The sequence below is a fragment of the Bombus fervidus genome, chromosome 16 (genome assembly GCF_041682495.2).
Source record: "Bombus fervidus isolate BK054 chromosome 16, iyBomFerv1, whole genome shotgun sequence".
Classification (NCBI taxonomy): domain Eukaryota; kingdom Metazoa; phylum Arthropoda; class Insecta; order Hymenoptera; family Apidae; genus Bombus; species Bombus fervidus.
Window position 1 is genome coordinate 645,926 of NC_091532.1, and position 18,319 is coordinate 664,244.

The window sequence follows — 18,319 nt, forward strand, 5'->3', positions numbered from 1 at the left end:
CAATTTCGTATATATGTCTATTTCATGAAATTACATCTCGTCATAACTAATTATAGAAACACTCAGAATCGTATCAAATAATAATTATTTGTCAATAAAAGAAAAAGAGATACATAAGTATTTTATTTTGGAACATTTTTCTAAACCAATTAAATTCACGAATGAAATTAACCAAACAGCAATTTATTTTGATTGGTTGCGACACAATCGATAATTTTAATAGAAGATATGTCTGAATCGGTTATATAGGTGAAAATTATATAATACAGGAATCTATAAATTATATAGTGAAAAAAGAGAAAATTTAAAAACATAGAGGTATAAAGTTGTTAATATAAAAATAACCGCTTTAACCAATTGTCGTCTGAGTAGTGTTTTAATATTTTGGTGCTATACGTTGGAAGCTTGAATCGATGAAGATGTTGATAACCTAATTTCGTTAAAATTTGTGGCGCGTTCTCATGTAATGGCGCGAATGTGCATAGAATATAGAATTCAGTTTGAAGAAACAGCGTCTTATTTTAATTAACAAGTATGCAACATAATTAGATTTGTCGAGATTCGTAAAAATTTTAGCATTAAGGAAAAATGGAGAGACGTTAACAAAGAAACGAATTTTCAGGAATTATTATTTTCAAACTACTCAACCGCTAAAAACATGAAGTACGTGTCGTTAGTGTAGTTATTCGATAGAAGATGAGATTTAATATAAAATGAGAAATAATCCGTTAATATGATAGAAGATTAGTATGATAGAAAGCGTGGAATAGAAATATTTTGATTGAAATATTAATTTGCTAATAGAGATTGTATAAAACGGTGAAATTATTGTACTAAAAGAGCAAGAAATTTGTACGACGTATAGTAAAAATATATAGGTAGATAAATAATGCATAAGTATAGATAGAAAAATTTTAGAGTGAGGCTCAGGGAGTTGAACGTTCGTAAGAGTTTTCACAGGAAAGGCAAGAGGTGCGCTAGTGTTCCACTAAGCTACCCCCAGCCTTACTACCCCCACCCTTTCGTTCCAGCTCCCCTAGCTAGTGCAAATCTCGGCGGATGAATGTTTTCTTAAGGGATTCTTCCCGAAAGCGACGCGAAAATCTGAGAGGAGTTGATCGAGCTGGAAATTCGTGAGTGAAATCATTTATTGGGAAATTCATGTTACATTTCGTTGTCTACATTCAGACAGTTCATAGGATTTGATATCGGAAATTAAAAAGAAAGACGAAACTTGTGTTCAAGGCGTTCCTGGGGGGTGATGGCACTCACGCCGACAGCGTCTCCCACAAAGATTTCACCATTTTTCTATTGACAAAAAAATCTTATACTTGATCGCGTACATTGAATATTTTTTGGTTAACCTGTCGGCTAGTGTGCTTTGAGCACGTGATTACGATAAACGCCGCGTAACTAAAGTTTGTATTTAAACATTTTTCCCGAGGAATTCGTTTATGTGCTTCCGACGACAGATTTGTTTTGTTGCACATTCGTTCTCGGCTAGTGCCATGGAATTTCTTTAAAAGTTTCTCGATGTTGGTCTCCTCGTTTCTAATTCTACTAAGCTACGGCAGAATTACCAATTCGAATATCCGATCGTAATTGTATCTTTTACATTTTCCAATGGTATATTGTGTATTTATATATAATTACTTATGGCAGTAGTCGAACGCGTATTACTGATACTAAAGTTTCTTTGGTAATACAGCCATATTGTACATTGTATTAAACAAATTTTCTTAAGTAAGTCTATCTCCTATGTTTATATTTGGTTTTTTCATATTTTACATTTAGCAAGCATTTTATATTTCTTATTTTTATGAATGGACTCTATTGTCAAATTTATTGTTTAATCGGCTTACCAAATTACAATGATCTAGTAAAAGAAATTTGATAATCTATTTGCCTATCGAATCATTGTATGTAGTTTTTATTTATTGCTATTTATGTTAGGTTTGAAGTTCAATGAATTTGCATTAATGATTTTCTTCGAAATACATCAAATATTCTTAACATCACATACCTTGATGTAAATGAAGGTAGAAGATAACATCGTTTAGTAGATACAGGGAAAGAGAAAATTTGATAATAATATCAACACAAACAATATCTATGATAAGATAGAAAGCATTTGGAATAATATATAAAGTGATGTCATAAATTTTACAACGATACAGAAATTGAAGAATTATCTATGATATTCATTCCATAACGATTGAAATTGTGCTTTATGTATTGTTCAATGTTGGATTGTTTGTAGCATTTCTCTGATAATATAAAAAATATTTTTTGGGTTGTTAAAGTATAAAATAAGTAATATATAAAAGGAAATCTGTTATTGACAGGAAGATTGCTCTAAAGCTGCAGAATAATGGAAGGCGGGAGCAATTTACATAACCCGGGTAATTATCCCGGTGGGGACCGCCAACAATTTTGTGTTTCATGGAACTCTCATCAGTCAAATATGCACAGTGCATTTCCAAAACTTTTAAGTTCTGAACAATTTGTCGATGTCACTTTAGCCTGCGACGGAGGCTCTATAAAATGTCACAAAGTGGTATTGTCCGCTTGTAGTGATTATTTGGAACGTTTGCTATTAGAAATACCATGCACTCATCCTATTATATTTTTGAGAGATATGAGAATGTGGGAACTTCAAGCTTTAGTGGAGTTTATGTATCGTGGTGAAGTATATGTGGAGCAACAGCAGCTAGGTAAATTAATGCAAGCTGCTGAAGTTTTACAGGTAAATGTATAATAATACTGTTCAAGTACCGATTTACTATTTATCTTTGTAAATTATGTTTTAGAACAAGTACATTTTGATTCGATTCATCCTTTATGGCATTAATATCATTACTAGGTTCGTGGTTTATCCACTCAAGGGAATGATAATTCTTCGAGTGAAAGTAGTTCTCAACAATGTGACTCTAACGCCGCTGTTGTACCATCTACAGCTGCACAGCAGGATGGATCTGATTACAAAGGCGAGGAAACTCCATCTGATGACGGAACTTCGAGTGCTACTTTTTTAGAGACTACGTCAATTGCTGCGACTAGTACAGCAAGCGCTCCATCACACAGTACTACACCAGTTCCGCAGAATCCAAATTCATCAAATTTTATGAATATGGAACATAGCGAGGCGTTACAGCATTTGGAAAAAGCCCTTAGCGCTTGTGAAGCGACATTAACTGAAACGCCGGGAATGGTTAAAATGGAGCCGGATGAGCAGTTTACCCAACAGCATGATGTCAAACCATACTCTATTAGTATGGTTCCAAGCAGTAATTGTAATCCTAGTAGTCCGTTTCCTGCGATCGAAGGTAAGAAACGAAAGTAGAGTGGAAGAAAAAAAAAGAACAAATAATAAAAAAAGAATTGAGAAAAAAGCCCAAGGACTTTATTGTTTTACAATTAAAATTTATATAAAATGATGTATGTTCTTCTTTTCGTAACATTTTGATATTGAACATAAACATTGGACACTGGACGATAATTATCGAGAAATAATTATGTAGTCATCGTGTACATTAGGCATTATATTTATATAAAAAAGTTGAAGTTTTACCGGATCAAGCGATAACAGGATAAAGTCGTTTCCATCGCGTTTTGTGTAATTTTCATTATCATTATTTAATTTTCAGGTTATCAGAGACGACAAAGACGTTCGGAAGAAGAATTGAAGCAAGCTTCGGATATGGTAGCACGTGGTATGACATTTCAAGTTGCTTCGGAAAAGTACAAAATTCCGATAAGTACGATTCGATTCTATATGGTTAGAAAAGGTATATTGCAAAGGCGAAAACGCGGTCGTGGTTCAAGTAATCTTGGTATGAATAGTCAACCGGGAAGTCCTGCAAGTCCGCCATATCATATGATGAACTATCGTTTGCCAGAAAGCCTAAACTCCAGCCTACCGTAGTGCTGTACGAAAAGTAGCCAGTTTTTAGACTTGAGTTGAATCGAACAAATTTTTTATTGCCACGTCGGAGCTGTTCCAGACTGTCATTCTTCCCATCTTTATTGACTCACACTGAGTTATCCGTTTCTCGTTTATACATTCACGATTCACGTGATCACGTATGTCCAATGCGAGTGCGTTTTCGCCAAACTCGTTATACTATACACATTCATTGCATTTACAGAAGATAGTAATTTAATAGAAAATAATTAACAAAGTGTACGTATCGTACACAGTAGACACGATTTTAGTCTCGAACAGCTCGGTTCTGTGTACATATGCATCATATGCGAGTTTTCGAACGCAGCATCAAAATGAAAAGAGCAGAGTGATGGAAAAAAGGGAAGAAAGATCATCTAAAAGTTATGCAAGAGCATTTCGTTCATTTAATGATTGAATTTTCGCTCATTTCATACGATTCAGTTGGAAATAATTTAATATTGATTGTAAATAATACTAGTTTTCTTCTTTTCTGGTTTTCCATACTATATTGTAATACTGTAATCAAAGGAAATAACGCGTCTCGATGCAGCGTTCGAAGACCATCCGTACGGTTCAGTTTTGGGCCGTGTTCCGTTCTTCTACTTAGTGACACATACACCTTGCGTACATGGATAACGTAAGAGGTATTTTTTTGAGTCCTATACACAGATTGCTACAACAGATTTACAAAATACGGTTCATGGAAAAGTTTGAACGTGTCACGCAAATCATATTTTTACGATCACTCGAAATCTTTTGATAATACGTATCTGTAGAATAGGTTATTTTTTATTACGTCCTATTTATACATATATATATGTATATGTGTGTGTATATACGTAGGCGTGCGCGCACGTCATGTTCGGCCTGCCTGTCTGTCCGTCTCTATCTGTCTGCCTAGTGTAAGTCTGTGTCTGCGCCTGTGTTTGAGTGTATGCGCGCGTGCGTACGTACATGTGTACATACGTACATAGATATGTATGTATATAAATATATATATATAAAAGTGTATGTATATATATATCTATATTATAGTATTATATAATATATTATAATATTTATAATGTAAATATTTATATTATATATATAAATATTTATATGGTATATATTATATATGATATATATATATATATACTTGAATAAAATGTATGCATACTCAGTTAAGTTGCTTCTTTCGAATCCGAACAATAATCGGAATTAATCCGATATTCTAGACATTGAATTTTGGCCCTATTGAAGCGAACAAAATGTTCAACAAATTGGACAAATTAACAGGTTCGTGAATGTTGTTTATTTGCTTGCTTTCATTTAGCGCGAAATTAAATCGGTAAGAATGGTATCGAAGCTCGCGGTTCAAAAAGACGTACGATATATATTGTAGTTGTTACAAGATCATTAGCTTCGTCCATGAACGAATTAGTCACTACGTTCAAGACTGGTAACACGTGGCTGATTCGCAACCACGTCGAATCTTCTTATACCGCAAATCTGGATCTACTATACAAATATTTTTGTAGACACTTTGCGCGTGGAAGGTGTCTTCTTTCTGCCTTTGTATATGCGTGTGTTTATATATTTATATATGCATATATATATACACATACATGTACACACATAAGCACGTATATACATACACCTATAAATATACAGTTATGAGAACAGAAGTTGTTGCATCGATAATTATACATGAGCATATGAACATGTATACATAAATCGATAGCTATACACATTCAAATGCTCGATGAACCGGTATTCGTTGGAATTTAACTTTGTCAAGGAAAGAAGAAAACAAAAAAAAGAAACGGAAAATGAACGATCATGACATACGTAGCATAATGCTTTTTACATGCTAGTGTACAAATAACATAATCTATCGTCAAAATCCAGCAGTTTTCATAGAGGTGATCGAATATACATTGTACGATCCTTTTATGAATACTGGATCTGCCTTTTCGAAAGATTACAATGATTACATACACTTGAAGTTGTGCATACACGACCAGCGCGCGTGCACGTATATCTTAACGTAGAATACACGTATGTGCACACGCGCGCACGCAGATATACACACACAAACACACACACACAGACTATAATCGTACAGTGTATTGCCTTTGTTAAATAGCATTCGGATAAAGCCATATTTTTCCATGCAATGCAATAATCCAGCAAAGTAAATTACCGTAAATGTGAAACAGCCTAAATAGAAGAGTGCCAGATACGAGAAAAAAGAAAAGAAGAAGAAAAAGAAAAGAAAATATTATGACGATAATGATGATGATGATGATGATAATGATAATGATGATGATGAGTAATGATGATATTGACGATAATAATTGATGTTGATTATGATGGCGATGATGATGGTGTTGATGATGATAATGATGATGATAATGAAGAAGATGATGATGATGATAATTATGATGATAACGACGAGGACGACAACCATGATGATGACGTTGATAATGATATTGATGATGGCGACAATGATGCTGCTGCTGATGATGATAAACAGAAAGAAAGAGAAAGAAGGGAAAAATAAGAAAAGTATTCAGAGTAAAACGCTATACAATTTCCTAACATTCAGAACGTATCTGCCTTTTATTCTGGCCTCGTGATAAATCCTGACTTTATTTATACTTGACAATATACGGAATACCGTGTAAAAAAAAACAACTAAAAATTAGGTTAGGAAACTTTGTGAACATTTGGTTACTCGCGATACATGGCAAGACCTGATATTCAATCTCGTTCGCGCAAAATCGAGTTGGAAACGAATTGGAAAAATCTGTTATATGCGGGAAATTCTTTTTCCCTCCTCTCCTTCCATCTTTCCCTCCCTTACCCTCGCTCTTTTTCAATCTGTTTAATTTTGTATTGTAGCTGGATAAAATGTTTCGAATTGCACAAAGGAGGGAAGGGGGGAAGAGAGAGAGAGAGAAAGAGAGGAGGGAGAAACGTTTGCGACATTCTGTAATTTTTATGTTTTTATCTATCCTTTCTCCTGCTCTTCCTTTTTAAAATGGATCCGGTTTCGTTTCCTTCTGTTAAGCCTAATGATTTATGTTTCGTTTCATACTGTTTGGTCGTTGACATTCAATTCGATCCAAGATCTTCGTCGAATAAGAACAAAGGAAGGGATAAAGGGTACAGCGTATGTGCGAGTGTTGTACGGTTAAAATCGGATGTTGGAATAACGAATAAGTAACGGAGAGTAGTTTTTTATTAAGATACATAGTATCGTCGCTTGAGATTTCGTATCGCGCGAATCATCGTTCAAAGAGTTCCAGTTGACAAAGGTTTTATACAGATCTATTAAAAACCAGTATTTCAAACCAATGAAGAATAATTAGTTTTCTAATAATAACGATACATTTTACGTAAATTTAGTACAGTGCTTAAGTCAGTAATGCTCAGCGTATCTAACAAATATTTTTAGTGGAAAGCCGTGTCATACTCACGTGTATTATAATGCCCTTAAAATATGTAACTAAACAACAATCAAAGAAGCGTGAACGATAATTGATGACTATTGTTATTATTACTACTACTACGATTATTATTAATTATTATTATTATTATTAATTATTATTATTATTATTATTATTATTATTACTATTACTACTACTATTATTACTACTACTACTACTACTACTACTACTACTACTACTACTACTACTACTACTACTACTATTATTATTATTATTATTACTACTACTACTCTTATTATTATTATAGTCATTTCCTTAGCAGTACGTAGATCGTAGCCATTTCGAGGCAGTTTACGTTATATTTAATTAGGTTATCGCTTCGGAATACGTTTTTATGGCGGTATTATTATTTGTAGATAGACTTTGCTATTATATTTCGTACGATAATCAATCGATTGCTATATTAAGATTTTATTTTACAGTTACCGAGATCAATATCCTGTGAATAGCGGAGAATGCGATCGATCGGTCTTTGCATTGGTCTTATTACACACCCATTGTTTCTTCTCTTTTATCACATTTTGCTTGATCCATATTTACATAAATACATATACTTATATACATATATTTTGTATTATATCTTCCATTAAAATGCTAAAGTATTGAACTTTTACCGTGAGAAACATGTTTTCCGAGATATGGTATTATACGAGGGAGAGAATAAACTGGGTGAGTGAAACAAAGAATGAGTGAGAAAGAATAGAAGACAAGGAGTGAGGGAGAGGTGGCGATGATGGAAAATTGCACTTTCCGAACTCCGCTTGAACGATGAGTACTTTATTAGAAGATTTGTCCATTTGGTAAAACTCTCGGTCGATCTTCCCGTCCCGAAGTATAACAGACCGATCGATCGATTCCTTGCTCGAATTACAATCGTGAAGAACGTTCTATAGATATTTTTCGAAGAAAACACAAGCCTATAAAAAGTCCAATTTTCTAAACGTAGGTTCCTTAAGAATAACAAATTTAGTGTAACCGTTAAGAAAGTGTAGCGTGTATACGTATTAAACGTAACGTCGCGTCGTATCGAGCGAGGTCCGTCTTGGAACGTTTATCGTTCGGAAGGAAATGAAATGCGATCGGGCGATAATTTGTTCCCGATGAAAAGACGGGATCGTCCGATGTGACACGTGTTTTCGGGAGGCACGCACGCGCGTTTGGAACGCGAGTACGCGTCGCAAATAGACGGATAAATTAGCGATTAGCGGCAAATATAGATACATGATATGGAAATGTCGCGCAAAGCCCTGCGCTATTAAGTTGGACCGCGTTCTGGTGAAAGTGTGTTGCACTCGTCACTCTGAGTCTCTTATTGTGAAAAATTGAAATTTAAAAGATTACCAAGGAGAAGAGGAAGTAAAAGGAGAGAAGTATAGAGGGTGTGGGAGAAGGAGAAAGTATCGAATTGTATTTCTTTTTCTTCCTTGTTTCTAGAATTTCTGTCGTGGCCCTTAAAGGATATAAAAACGCATGGAATGGCGTGTATGACGAGGCAGAGAGACGGTAAAAGGGCAACGGCATCGTTCGCACGATTACCGAACTGATTTCGAGAGAGGAAACTTCCGATAAATCGGCCCTCCAGCATAACGATCGATATCGTAGCTCATAAAAATATCTATTATTCGATAATAAGAACACTAAAATCGCAGCAACGATAACGAATTTGAAGTTTCCTCGAATCGCAACACATAGGCACTTCTGTACAGAATTTTTCGTAGGTTGCGAAGATTTCCATTGAAAACTCTGCACTTGTCGGCTTCGTGAAATTAAAGTATTGTTGTTTGATTTACGCATAAGCTGTACGTTAAGGACAAAAAAAAAAATTGCTTATAATTTAGGGTCGTGTAACGTGTGTTAGCGAAGCATGCTTCTAAGTAGAAAGATAGGACAACGCTATAACAATAATTATTATAATTAAAATGAATTAAGAATATAAGGCATTTAATAAGTGCAAAGTATTTCTTAATAAAAGTACTTCCAAAAATGAGACTGCGTTCAGTTATTTCGTTAAATCGTAAATTGTGTTTCACTTATTTTCGTTGCCACGGTCCCATGTATGATATTAACGATAAATCACGTTGTTTCGTCGTTAAAATCCGATAGTTAATATCTATGCTAGTAGAGGAATATCAATATCGATCTTTCCGAAAATTCTACGGGGATGTTATTGCGTTTCGTTGAGTTGCGATAATTAGAACGTATTTGGCAGACGAAGGAAATGCGAAACACTCAAGTACTTTGGTTGTTTTTCACGAACCGTAGTCTTCTCTTGGAAGCACGGTCTTTCGCGAATTTTCCCTTTTCGGGTTGCCTAAACAAACAATTCTATACACACCGTGTAAATGTAAAAGGTATTGATATATCGTGATTCTTCGTATATTTGCGAGTTCCCAAGTTTGCGAGGGATTTTGCTACGAGAGAGAGGCCCGCAAATATTGGAACTCGTGTGCTGTCGATTCGATTTAGCATCGAGCCACAGTTGAGAAGAGATGCTCAGTGAACGGACCGAGACGGCTAGAGCGATAATGACTGGACAGTTTATCTCGACGTACGGACATGAATGCCGATTCGCCAAAGACGCGTGCATCGATTTTGATTTCGATGGGCGAAAACTCGAGAGGATGCGAAGCAAGCTGCGAAGAAAAAGAATAGAGGAAGGAGAGAGAGAAAGAGAGAAAAGTCGATGATACATTGGGAAATTTTGAAAGAAATGGGCTTGTAAAACGGAGGATCGAAGAAAGAGACAAGAACAAGAGTACTCGACTTCGAATCGAGTTCTTCGAAACGAAAATTGCGTAGTTGTCGCGAACAGATGATTTGGTGCGCACACTCCCGCGCGTTCCCTTTGTGTTATTTTCGGGCGGAATCACCGTTCGAAGCTTTAAATAGGACCGACTTTCCGACAAAGAAGACAGTTTACAACATCGATTCTACATGCTGGAGCATCGCAGAGTATTCACCGTGAGTAAATAACCATGAACGAGATTTGCGAAAGAAACGTCAAACGCGATATTTTCTGCAATCACGCGTAATTTAGAAAGACTGTCGCACGAACGTTTTTCTCTTTCACCTCGAATCGTCGCGTGGCATCGCGTCGCATCATCGCGTCATGCTGTGTCTCGCAAGTAGTTGCGTTGCATCGCATCTTCGCGTAGTGTCATTTAACGGGCCATCGAATTCTATCTTGCCTAAAAATCGACGAATCAACGATTCCATTCTACGTACGTTTCGAGGCGTGTGAGCCAAGGTGAAAGAAAAGAATAAACGAGCGGCAAGAAGATGCGCGTTCGAGAGACAAAGTAATAAAAGATAGTGTGCGAGGACACAAAATGGTGTAAGAAAGAAGAATAAACGGTAGTAGAGTGGTTCCCGAAGAAAAATAGGCTAAGAGATGTTTCTCGATCGGTTCGATCGACGCGCTTCCGATATCATCGCCAAAATTGTATCACCACTTTGGCACGGTCTCGACGCGGCGACGTTCGAAACAGACGAGATCTCGATCGTTCCGTCGGAGAGCAAATCGTATCTGTTGCGGTTGGTTCAGTGATTCGTGCGCGCGAGAATCAAGCGACACTGCGCGTCGACTCGAGGTTCAACAAGCAATAAACACGGCGACCGTAGAATCGGGAACTGGAGAAGTACTAGATGGAAGTGATGTGACCATAAAACGGTTCTTTTGTAGCTAAAAAATTATAGCGATAAGGAGAATCTGCAACTGTACAGTTAATCCTTGTTTTTTTCAATTCGTATATGCACAACAGATGCCTTCGGAATGCATCGCCAATCCATTGCAGCGAGAGCTAGCCGATGCTATAATTCGATTGCAATCGCTCGACGAGATTCGAATCCTGTTGGCCTGCGGAGCAAAGGCGAACGAGCCTGTAACGCAGGGATTGAGACCGTTGCATTACGCCGTGTGGCAGAGGTACACGGAAGCGGCTCAGTTGTTGCTGGTACGTGGCGCGGACATCGATGCGACCGACGAATGTGGCTATTCGGCGTTGCATCTTGCTGCTGAACATGGTTATTTGGATTTAGTAAAAGTATTGCTCGAGCATGGTGCCAAAGTCGATCATAGACCGGAAACTGGAGAACTTTTTCCAAGGTACGATGATCTGTCTTCTCCTTTTTTCTTCCATCTCCTTACTATCCATCCTCTTCCCTCTCTTCCTCTTTCTCGTTCGCCCTTTGTGGAGCCTTTCTTTTCTCTGCTAATTACTCTAGTCTGTTTATCAATGTTTATCCATCCTACGTTAGTCACGATCTTGATCTTGATCGACAAACACCAACCGTAATTATACAGATAGCATGGCTGACGTCGATGCGTGATCTTTTGATGAGAAATTAATTGCCTCAACGACCTTGGAGCAGGAGCCAAAGATTAGCCGCTTTCCATACTATGAATTCCTATCGCTAGATTTAATTACATCTCCTGTATACGCGCATAAAATTGTCGTCATTTATTTTTGTCGATGTTAAGAAACGATGGATGGTAGAGGGAGACGAAGAGATGGAGCGGGAGGGAGGGAAACCGGGAAAAGATCGAGAAAGGAGAAGCACGGCTAAAGAAAGGGAAGAAAACGGACTGGATAATATTAAAATTAAGGGATAGAGAGAATAGAATAGATATAACGGTAATATATACGATGATTTGCGCAGGACAACTTTGTGCGACGAACCGCTGCGGCTGGCTTTGAGAAATCGGCACGTAGAGGTGGCCAGAGTTCTGCTGGAAGCTGGCGCGAATCCGAATAAAAGATACTTCTTTGGATCGGAAATTAATCTGGTCTCTCCGTTGGATCTGCAATGCATGGAGTTGTTGTTAGCGTTCGGGGCTCAACCGAATACGCGGGATCGCGCTGGACTCACACCGTTGATGAAAGCGGCGAGACTGCCACAGGTAAATGATCGAGTTGGCGAAAACCGAGAGCTATATTTATTGGATGAAAACGTGGTGTTCGTGTCAGGGTATAGCTTCGGTGCTGCTTCTGCTGAGCTATGGAGCTGACGTTAATTCGATGGCCGATTCGCGACACGACTACAGGACTGTTCTGCATTACGCGATCCTCGGCGGCGATCCGACGGTGATCGATCTGCTGCTAAAGCAAGGCGCTCGTCTCGATCTCGGACCCGAGTATCAGAAACCCACGGCTCTTGACCTGGCCATTTTGAAAGGAGATCCCTCGATAGTACAAATGCTGTTGAAATCGGGTAAGTTCACGCGTTCGTGTTTGTCTCGACTCACCATCTAATATCGCCGTGCATCCGCTGCCTTTCTGTACAAAATTCCTCGAATTTCTCGCTTAATCGCTCGATAATTCCATCCTATGGCATAAGTAGAATATATCTAAAGTTGTTTTAAACGATCTCTGGATAACCTTGCGACTAAACGATCTCGAATTTAGGTGCTGATGTGAACGCTACCTCGCCGATCATCGGATCGCCCCTACACGTTGCCTGCGCGGACAACATTCCGAATAGACTGGAAATCCTATCAATGTTGCTGGAACGAGGAGCGGACCCGAACTTGGTGATACGCAGCGACGAAGGTCCCGCGTTGAGACCGGTTCTCGCAGAATACGTCGCTTCGAACGAGAATCCTTCGGTCGAGGTGGTAGCCCTTTTACTCAAATATGGGGCAAGAGTTGTCATCAAGACGCAGTTCCGCGACCCTCACGGCATATTGAACTTTCTTCAGAACACGGCGGATAAGCCACGATTGCTGAAGGTGTTGTTGGAAGCGGCAGAAAGTTTCGATCCTTGCATGATAAGAAGATCGAGTAGTTTGACAGACGCGCAAAAAGCCCTTGTGATGGAAGCAGCACGGACTCCATTGCCCTTGACTCATCAAGCCAGACTAATAGTTCGCAAACTTTGCGGTACTAAATTGCCCAAAATTGTTCGTACGCTACAATTACCTCAGTCGTTGCATCGCTATCTCCTCTACGATTTTCACTGATCGTCGTCGGATCCAATCGACGTCTCGTTGCGGCTTTCTGTTCGCAACATGATCGTATCGTATCGCATATGGCGCAAGCGTGCTATTGTTTCTCCTCCTTCTTCGTTGCGCTCGGTCACCATCGCTGCCTCTCTCGTCGACTCTTTCGTCGCTGCGTTGTTCTCGCTATTCTTGTCTATTCGTTGATACGATTCGTTTGAAATTATCGGTTCGCATATCTCGGTGTTGTTTGACCTAGCATGTTTAAGGAACATGTGCATTTCGTTCGAACGTATTTCTGACCGTGCTTCACGAATATAGCGATCGATGTCAACCGGCGCATCTTTTCATTCTGAGTCTGAGCGTTCGTCCATGTACTATCCATTTGACCGGAATTACGAAAAAAGATACAGAGTCGAATTCTATTCCTATGAGGGTATATATTTTCATTTCAGACAGATCTTTCATTTTCGTCATGATTGAAAATCGTGTTCGTGATTTTTACGTACACGCCATTATTCCCTTTCCTACCACCGACTTATCCATTAAACTTTTGTATATTTATTTAGCACGCGTCCTAATATTTGTAAATTTGTATATCCGCGTAAATAAAATAAGGGCCTGAATAGCGCGGATGTGTGTGTACGTTTGTCGTATACGTAGCCGTTCTTATACATATACTTACATGTGTCATTGTATATACATGTTTTGCACACTTGTGGTGCTGCATAAGATTTACGAGGTGAAACGAAATAAACGATATCTCCGTGTTATATTGTATATCATGATTAAAGAAACCGCCTCGTTTCACGAACGCTGAACATGTGATTCTTTGTACAAAGTGTTTCGAATAATTCGAAAAATATGTAAAACGGAACGGAACGGAACGAAACGATTGAAATTGAATGGAACGGGGAACGGACGGCAGACGAAAAATGGTTGGAGAGAGGAAAACAAGGTATCGTGTGTAAATCTGGAAAAAAAAACATATATAGATATAGAAAAAGTGTAATGTGCGTGTGTACAACAGGCACAAATATACGTAGCTGGGTTGCCCACGAAATGCAACGCGTGGAATGTTGGCCAGTGATAGTGTGACGTCGATTCATTCTCAACTACCTCATCTTACCCTTTCTTATTCCATCCTCGAAATAGCAACCCCGATACGGTGACCCGCGTCAAAGCATTGGCAATCGGTTGCATCAGCGTAGAAATTGCGAGTACGAACATGCGCAATTGATTGCTTATACGAATCTCGAGATATATAACAATTCTCTTTTCCTTCTTTAATCTTTTTCTCGTATAACGAACATAGCGATAAATTTATTTCTTTTTCTGATGTATGTGTATACATGTACTTACAAGTACGCACGTTTCTTTCCTAAACGCAGCTCATCGAGAGATTGCAATTGCAATAATTTTTCTCCCATTAAATATCTTGAATTAAGAAAAAAAAAAAACGATATGTACAAATAAATATGTATATGTACATAATACATATATTGGTTAGGAAATGTCGTAAGACGTGAAAAGATAGATGGAATGAAATGATACATACAAGTGTATACGAGTTTAGCTAATTTCCCTCCATATCGATCAAATGAATTACTCGAGTTTATTCGCGGTTTAAACAAACAATCATACCGATAATCAGAATCAAATTGAAAAGAAGGCGTAGGAATGTCGCTGTTTCGACGAATCGCGTGACTGTTGCATCCAAACTCGTAATTCTAATTCTGCGAGTTCTCGACGTTTCTTCGTACCTGATATTCTCATTACGTTTCCTCGGCAAAATATTTCCATATTCTTGTAGCGGTAGATGTTCTGTCTCAACTTTGTATAGTTTTCAGCTTCTGCTTGCTTACTCGATATCGCTATGATCAACTAAATATTTAAGAAATATAAACATATGTACGTACATACAATATATGTATAATATTTTCAGATAAAATGGAACAGATGATTGCTGTATAAACGATAAAATGTTTATGCGTAATTCTTTCTCTTTTTTCCTACGTGTATTCTGAATTCGTAGGAATACGGTGACTAAGCTCTTCCGTACGAATATTACGACAATAGACGATATTTCTAGCAGTCTATTTAATATACCGAACAGACACGTTTAGTTACATAATATAAATACACAGATCGTTCGATACATTGTTACAATTATCATCATCGTACAAACAAGAATGCGGACGATGCATTTATGTACATATGCATAAATAGGTAGGTACAGGGTAAACGAAGAAATTGTGGTAAGATGTGCTGCGGCAATAGCGGTATTCACGCTGTCGTACGAAGACATGATTTTATCGAATCGAGATATAGCCGATTATCGATTTACAGCCGATCGAGAGTAGGGTTGCTTCGAGTAAAGTCGATTTAAAGCGCTACGAAATGAAAACGCTATAGAGGATGCTGACAGGGAGGTGGTGGCTAACAATAGGTAATCATATTAATAGGAAGAATAATATTATATGTAAGGGAAAACGTAAGAAAGAAGGTGAGGAGGAACAAGGAATAGAGAAGTGTATAGTTTGAACGATACACTAAAGCAATACCATTTGAAGCGACAATGGCTGTCAAGGCGATTGGATCTTTTCTACGTTTTAATAGGTTATCGACTGGAATATGGAACGAGAGAGGAAATATTCTTGCCAAGAAGATAGAAGCGTTGGTTAATGTTGAAAGGTAAGCTTAGCGTAAATAGCTTCCAATTTTCACCAAAGTCGTTTATATGTTTGGTTATGTAACGATATTATAACCTATAAGAAACAGTTATGTATTCTAACGCAAAGTTATGAAGCAAGTATTGGAAATATTGCAGCCAACGACGAGGCGCGCATCAGTGGTTTCCAGGGCAAGAGGAGTACGAAAAGTTCTTAAAAGAACAAAATAGCCAAGTGCTCATACCTGACGGCAAATTGCCTGAAGCAAAACTACGTTGGAATGAGATGCCGCGCAGTTTATCGAACGTGTCATCAACGGAATATAGAAACATTGTAATCAATTTTGGTCCTCAGCATCCAGCAGCACACGGAGTATTACGGTTAATCCTTGAAATGGATGCCGAGTATGTAGTACGTGCAGATCCTCATATAGGTCTTTTACACCGGGGTACAGAGAAATTGATCGAATATAAAACATACATGCAAGCTTTACCTTATTTCGATCGTTTAGACTATGTTTCAATGATGTGCAACGAACAGTGCTTCTCCATGGCTATCGAGAAATTATTGAATATCGAAGTACCCTTACGAGCAAAATATATCAGAAGTAAGTGACTGACATTTGTGAAATATAGTATTGACGAGGGATGAGAGAAAGAGAAAGAAAGAGGCATATAGAGAGGTAAATAAAAGTTGGTTTGGTTAAAATCGTTTGTGTGCTTTAGCTCTGTTTGCAGAGATCACAAGAATCCTGAATCACCTTATGAATATTGGAACACACGCCCTTGATATAGGAGCTATGACACCGTTTTTCTGGCTGTTCGAAGAACGAGAAAAACTGATGGAATTTTACGAACGCGTGAGTGGCGCTCGTATGCACGCTGCTTACATTCGTCCCGGTGGTGTTGCTTTGGATATGCCGTTGGGTTTAATGGATGACATATACGAATGGGCCTCGAAGTTCGGAGAACGATTAGACGAAGTGGAGGATATGTTGTCGGAAAACAGAGTATGGGTCGGACGTACAAAGGACATTGGAACGGTAACGATGCAGCAGGCGTTGGATTGGGGCTTCAGTGGTGTGATGCTAAGAGGTTCCGGAATAAAGTGGGATATAAGGAAAAAAGCACCATACGATGCGTACGATTTAGTCGAATTTGACGTTCCAATTGGTGTAAACGGAGATTGTCTCGATCGGTAATAAAAGGATGAAAATGGAAAAAAAGATAAAGATCACCTATCGTATCTCGCGATAAATCATTGATCGAACCTTTCCGCTGTTTTTTTAGATATCTGTGCCGCATGGAGGAGATGCGTCAATCATTACGAATCATTTATCAGTGCTTGAATCAAATGCCGGAAGGTGAAGTGAAAGTCGACGATGCAAAGATCGTACCTCCTAGAAGGGAAGAAATGAAAACTAGCATGGAAGCGTTGATACATCATTTCAAGTTGTTCACTCAAGGATTCCAAGTGCCTCCTGGAGCTACGTATACTGCGATCGAAGCGCCAAAGGGAGAATTTGGCGTTTACCTTGTGAGCGATGGTAGTAGCAAACCTTACAGATGCAAAATCAAAGCACCGGGATTTGCCCATTTGGCAGCTATGCGTCACATGGGTCCTGGGTGCTTCCTCGCCGATATTGTGGCAATTATCGGTACCTTGGATGTAGTATTCGGTGAAATCGATAGATAAGCCGTTCATCTTGTTTCTTCGTTAAATATATCTCGTGCGTAGAAAATTTCGTAGGTACCATTACGTTATTATTCATTCTCGTTTGTGTACGTAGTACATGGGGATGAGAGATAAGTAAGAAAAATAAAATATATTCATTACCGTTTAGGTCGAAATGTTTGATGATATGTTGACCCCTTATCCTTACCTATAATATAACTCGTGTTGCAGATGTTTGATTTTAGTCGAAAAGAATAAGAACGGAAATGACGAAAGACGGGAAGGAAGGGGCAGGTGGGTTGGTTGGTTGGAAAAAGCAGGAAGGAGGAAAATCTACTCGTGGTATGCGCACGTGGATGAAATAATAATGCCGCGTTACTTGCAGCGCGAACAATGTCACGCGTCATTTACGTAATATATTTGAACAAACACGATTCTACGAATAATGTAACATTATCACGATCGTTTCCGGATTGTCCGAGATGTCCGGAAATGTCTTTCCATTTCCACGAAATTACAGGGATTAGTTTCCAACCGAAGGGTCAAGGTGTTCGTTCTCCGTGATCCCGGCATATATCGGACAAAGGCAGGACGTTCG

General features: G+C 38.3%; 3 protein-coding genes and 1 long non-coding RNA gene across 5 annotated transcripts; 3 read left to right on the forward strand and 1 right to left on the reverse strand.

Moving 5' to 3' along the window:
- Positions 1–253: 253 nt before the first annotated feature.
- LOC139995462 (uncharacterized) lies at positions 254–8,089 on the forward strand. Of its 2 annotated transcripts, none has more exons than XM_072018989.2 (4): positions 254–1,133; positions 2,346–2,746; positions 2,864–3,326; positions 3,648–8,089. In XM_072018989.2, exons 2-4 carry the CDS (start codon positions 2,372–2,374, stop codon positions 3,923–3,925), a joined length of 1,116 nt encoding a protein of 371 aa, XP_071875090.1. In that variant the 5' UTR covers positions 254–1,133; positions 2,346–2,371; the 3' UTR covers positions 3,926–8,089. The 2 variants fall into 2 exon arrangements, with proteins under 2 accessions (XP_071875090.1, XP_071875091.1); XM_072018990.2 differs by lacking the exon at positions 254–1,133 and adding an exon at positions 1,181–1,743.
- A 1,779-nt stretch (positions 8,090–9,868) lies between these two features.
- LOC139995460 (ankyrin repeat and SOCS box protein 16) lies at positions 9,869–14,148 on the forward strand. Its single transcript, XM_072018986.1, has 5 exons — positions 9,869–10,398; positions 11,199–11,542; positions 12,097–12,337; positions 12,405–12,648; positions 12,843–14,148. The coding sequence occupies exons 1-5, from the start codon at positions 10,372–10,374 to the stop codon at positions 13,394–13,396; spliced, it is 1,410 nt and encodes a 469-aa protein (XP_071875087.1). The 5' UTR covers positions 9,869–10,371; the 3' UTR covers positions 13,397–14,148.
- Positions 12,102–15,569, reverse strand: LOC139995468 (uncharacterized). Its single transcript, XR_011801975.1, has 2 exons — positions 14,934–15,569; positions 12,102–14,812 (listed from the first exon to the last, which is right to left on the reverse strand). It is a non-coding gene; the product is annotated as an uncharacterized lncRNA (long non-coding RNA).
- Positions 15,570–15,793: 224 nt separating this feature from the next.
- Positions 15,794–17,788, forward strand: Nd-49 (NADH dehydrogenase (ubiquinone) 49 kDa subunit). The gene is made up of 4 exons (XM_072018984.1): positions 15,794–16,069; positions 16,206–16,654; positions 16,773–17,244; positions 17,337–17,788. Exons 1-4 carry the CDS (start codon positions 15,954–15,956, stop codon positions 17,740–17,742), a joined length of 1,443 nt encoding a protein of 480 aa, XP_071875085.1. The 5' UTR covers positions 15,794–15,953; the 3' UTR covers positions 17,743–17,788.
- The last annotated feature ends 531 nt before the right edge of the window (positions 17,789–18,319 follow it).

Bases quoted from the DNA above. Each gene is read 5' to 3' on its own strand.
- LOC139995462 (XM_072018989.2), top strand. From the start codon at position 2,372: ATGGAAGGCGGGAGCAATTTACATAACCCGGGTAATTATCCCGGTGGG. The intron at 2,747-2,863 runs GTAAATGTATAA...TATCATTACTAG, and splicing joins AAGCTGCTGAAGTTTTACAG to GTTCGTGGTTTATCCACTCA. The intron at 3,327-3,647 runs GTAAGAAACGAA...TTTAATTTTCAG, and splicing joins TCCGTTTCCTGCGATCGAAG to GTTATCAGAGACGACAAAGA.
- LOC139995460 (XM_072018986.1), top strand. From the start codon at position 10,372: ATGCTGGAGCATCGCAGAGTATTCACC. The intron at 10,399-11,198 runs GTGAGTAAATAA...TATGCACAACAG, and splicing joins AGCATCGCAGAGTATTCACC to ATGCCTTCGGAATGCATCGC. The intron at 12,649-12,842 runs GTAAGTTCACGC...TCTCGAATTTAG, and splicing joins ACAAATGCTGTTGAAATCGG to GTGCTGATGTGAACGCTACC.
- Nd-49 (XM_072018984.1), top strand. From the start codon at position 15,954: ATGGCTGTCAAGGCGATTGGATCTTTTCTACGTTTTAATAGGTTATCG. The intron at 16,655-16,772 runs GTAAGTGACTGA...TGTGTGCTTTAG, and splicing joins ACGAGCAAAATATATCAGAA to CTCTGTTTGCAGAGATCACA. The intron at 17,245-17,336 runs GTAATAAAAGGA...CTGTTTTTTTAG, and splicing joins AACGGAGATTGTCTCGATCG to ATATCTGTGCCGCATGGAGG.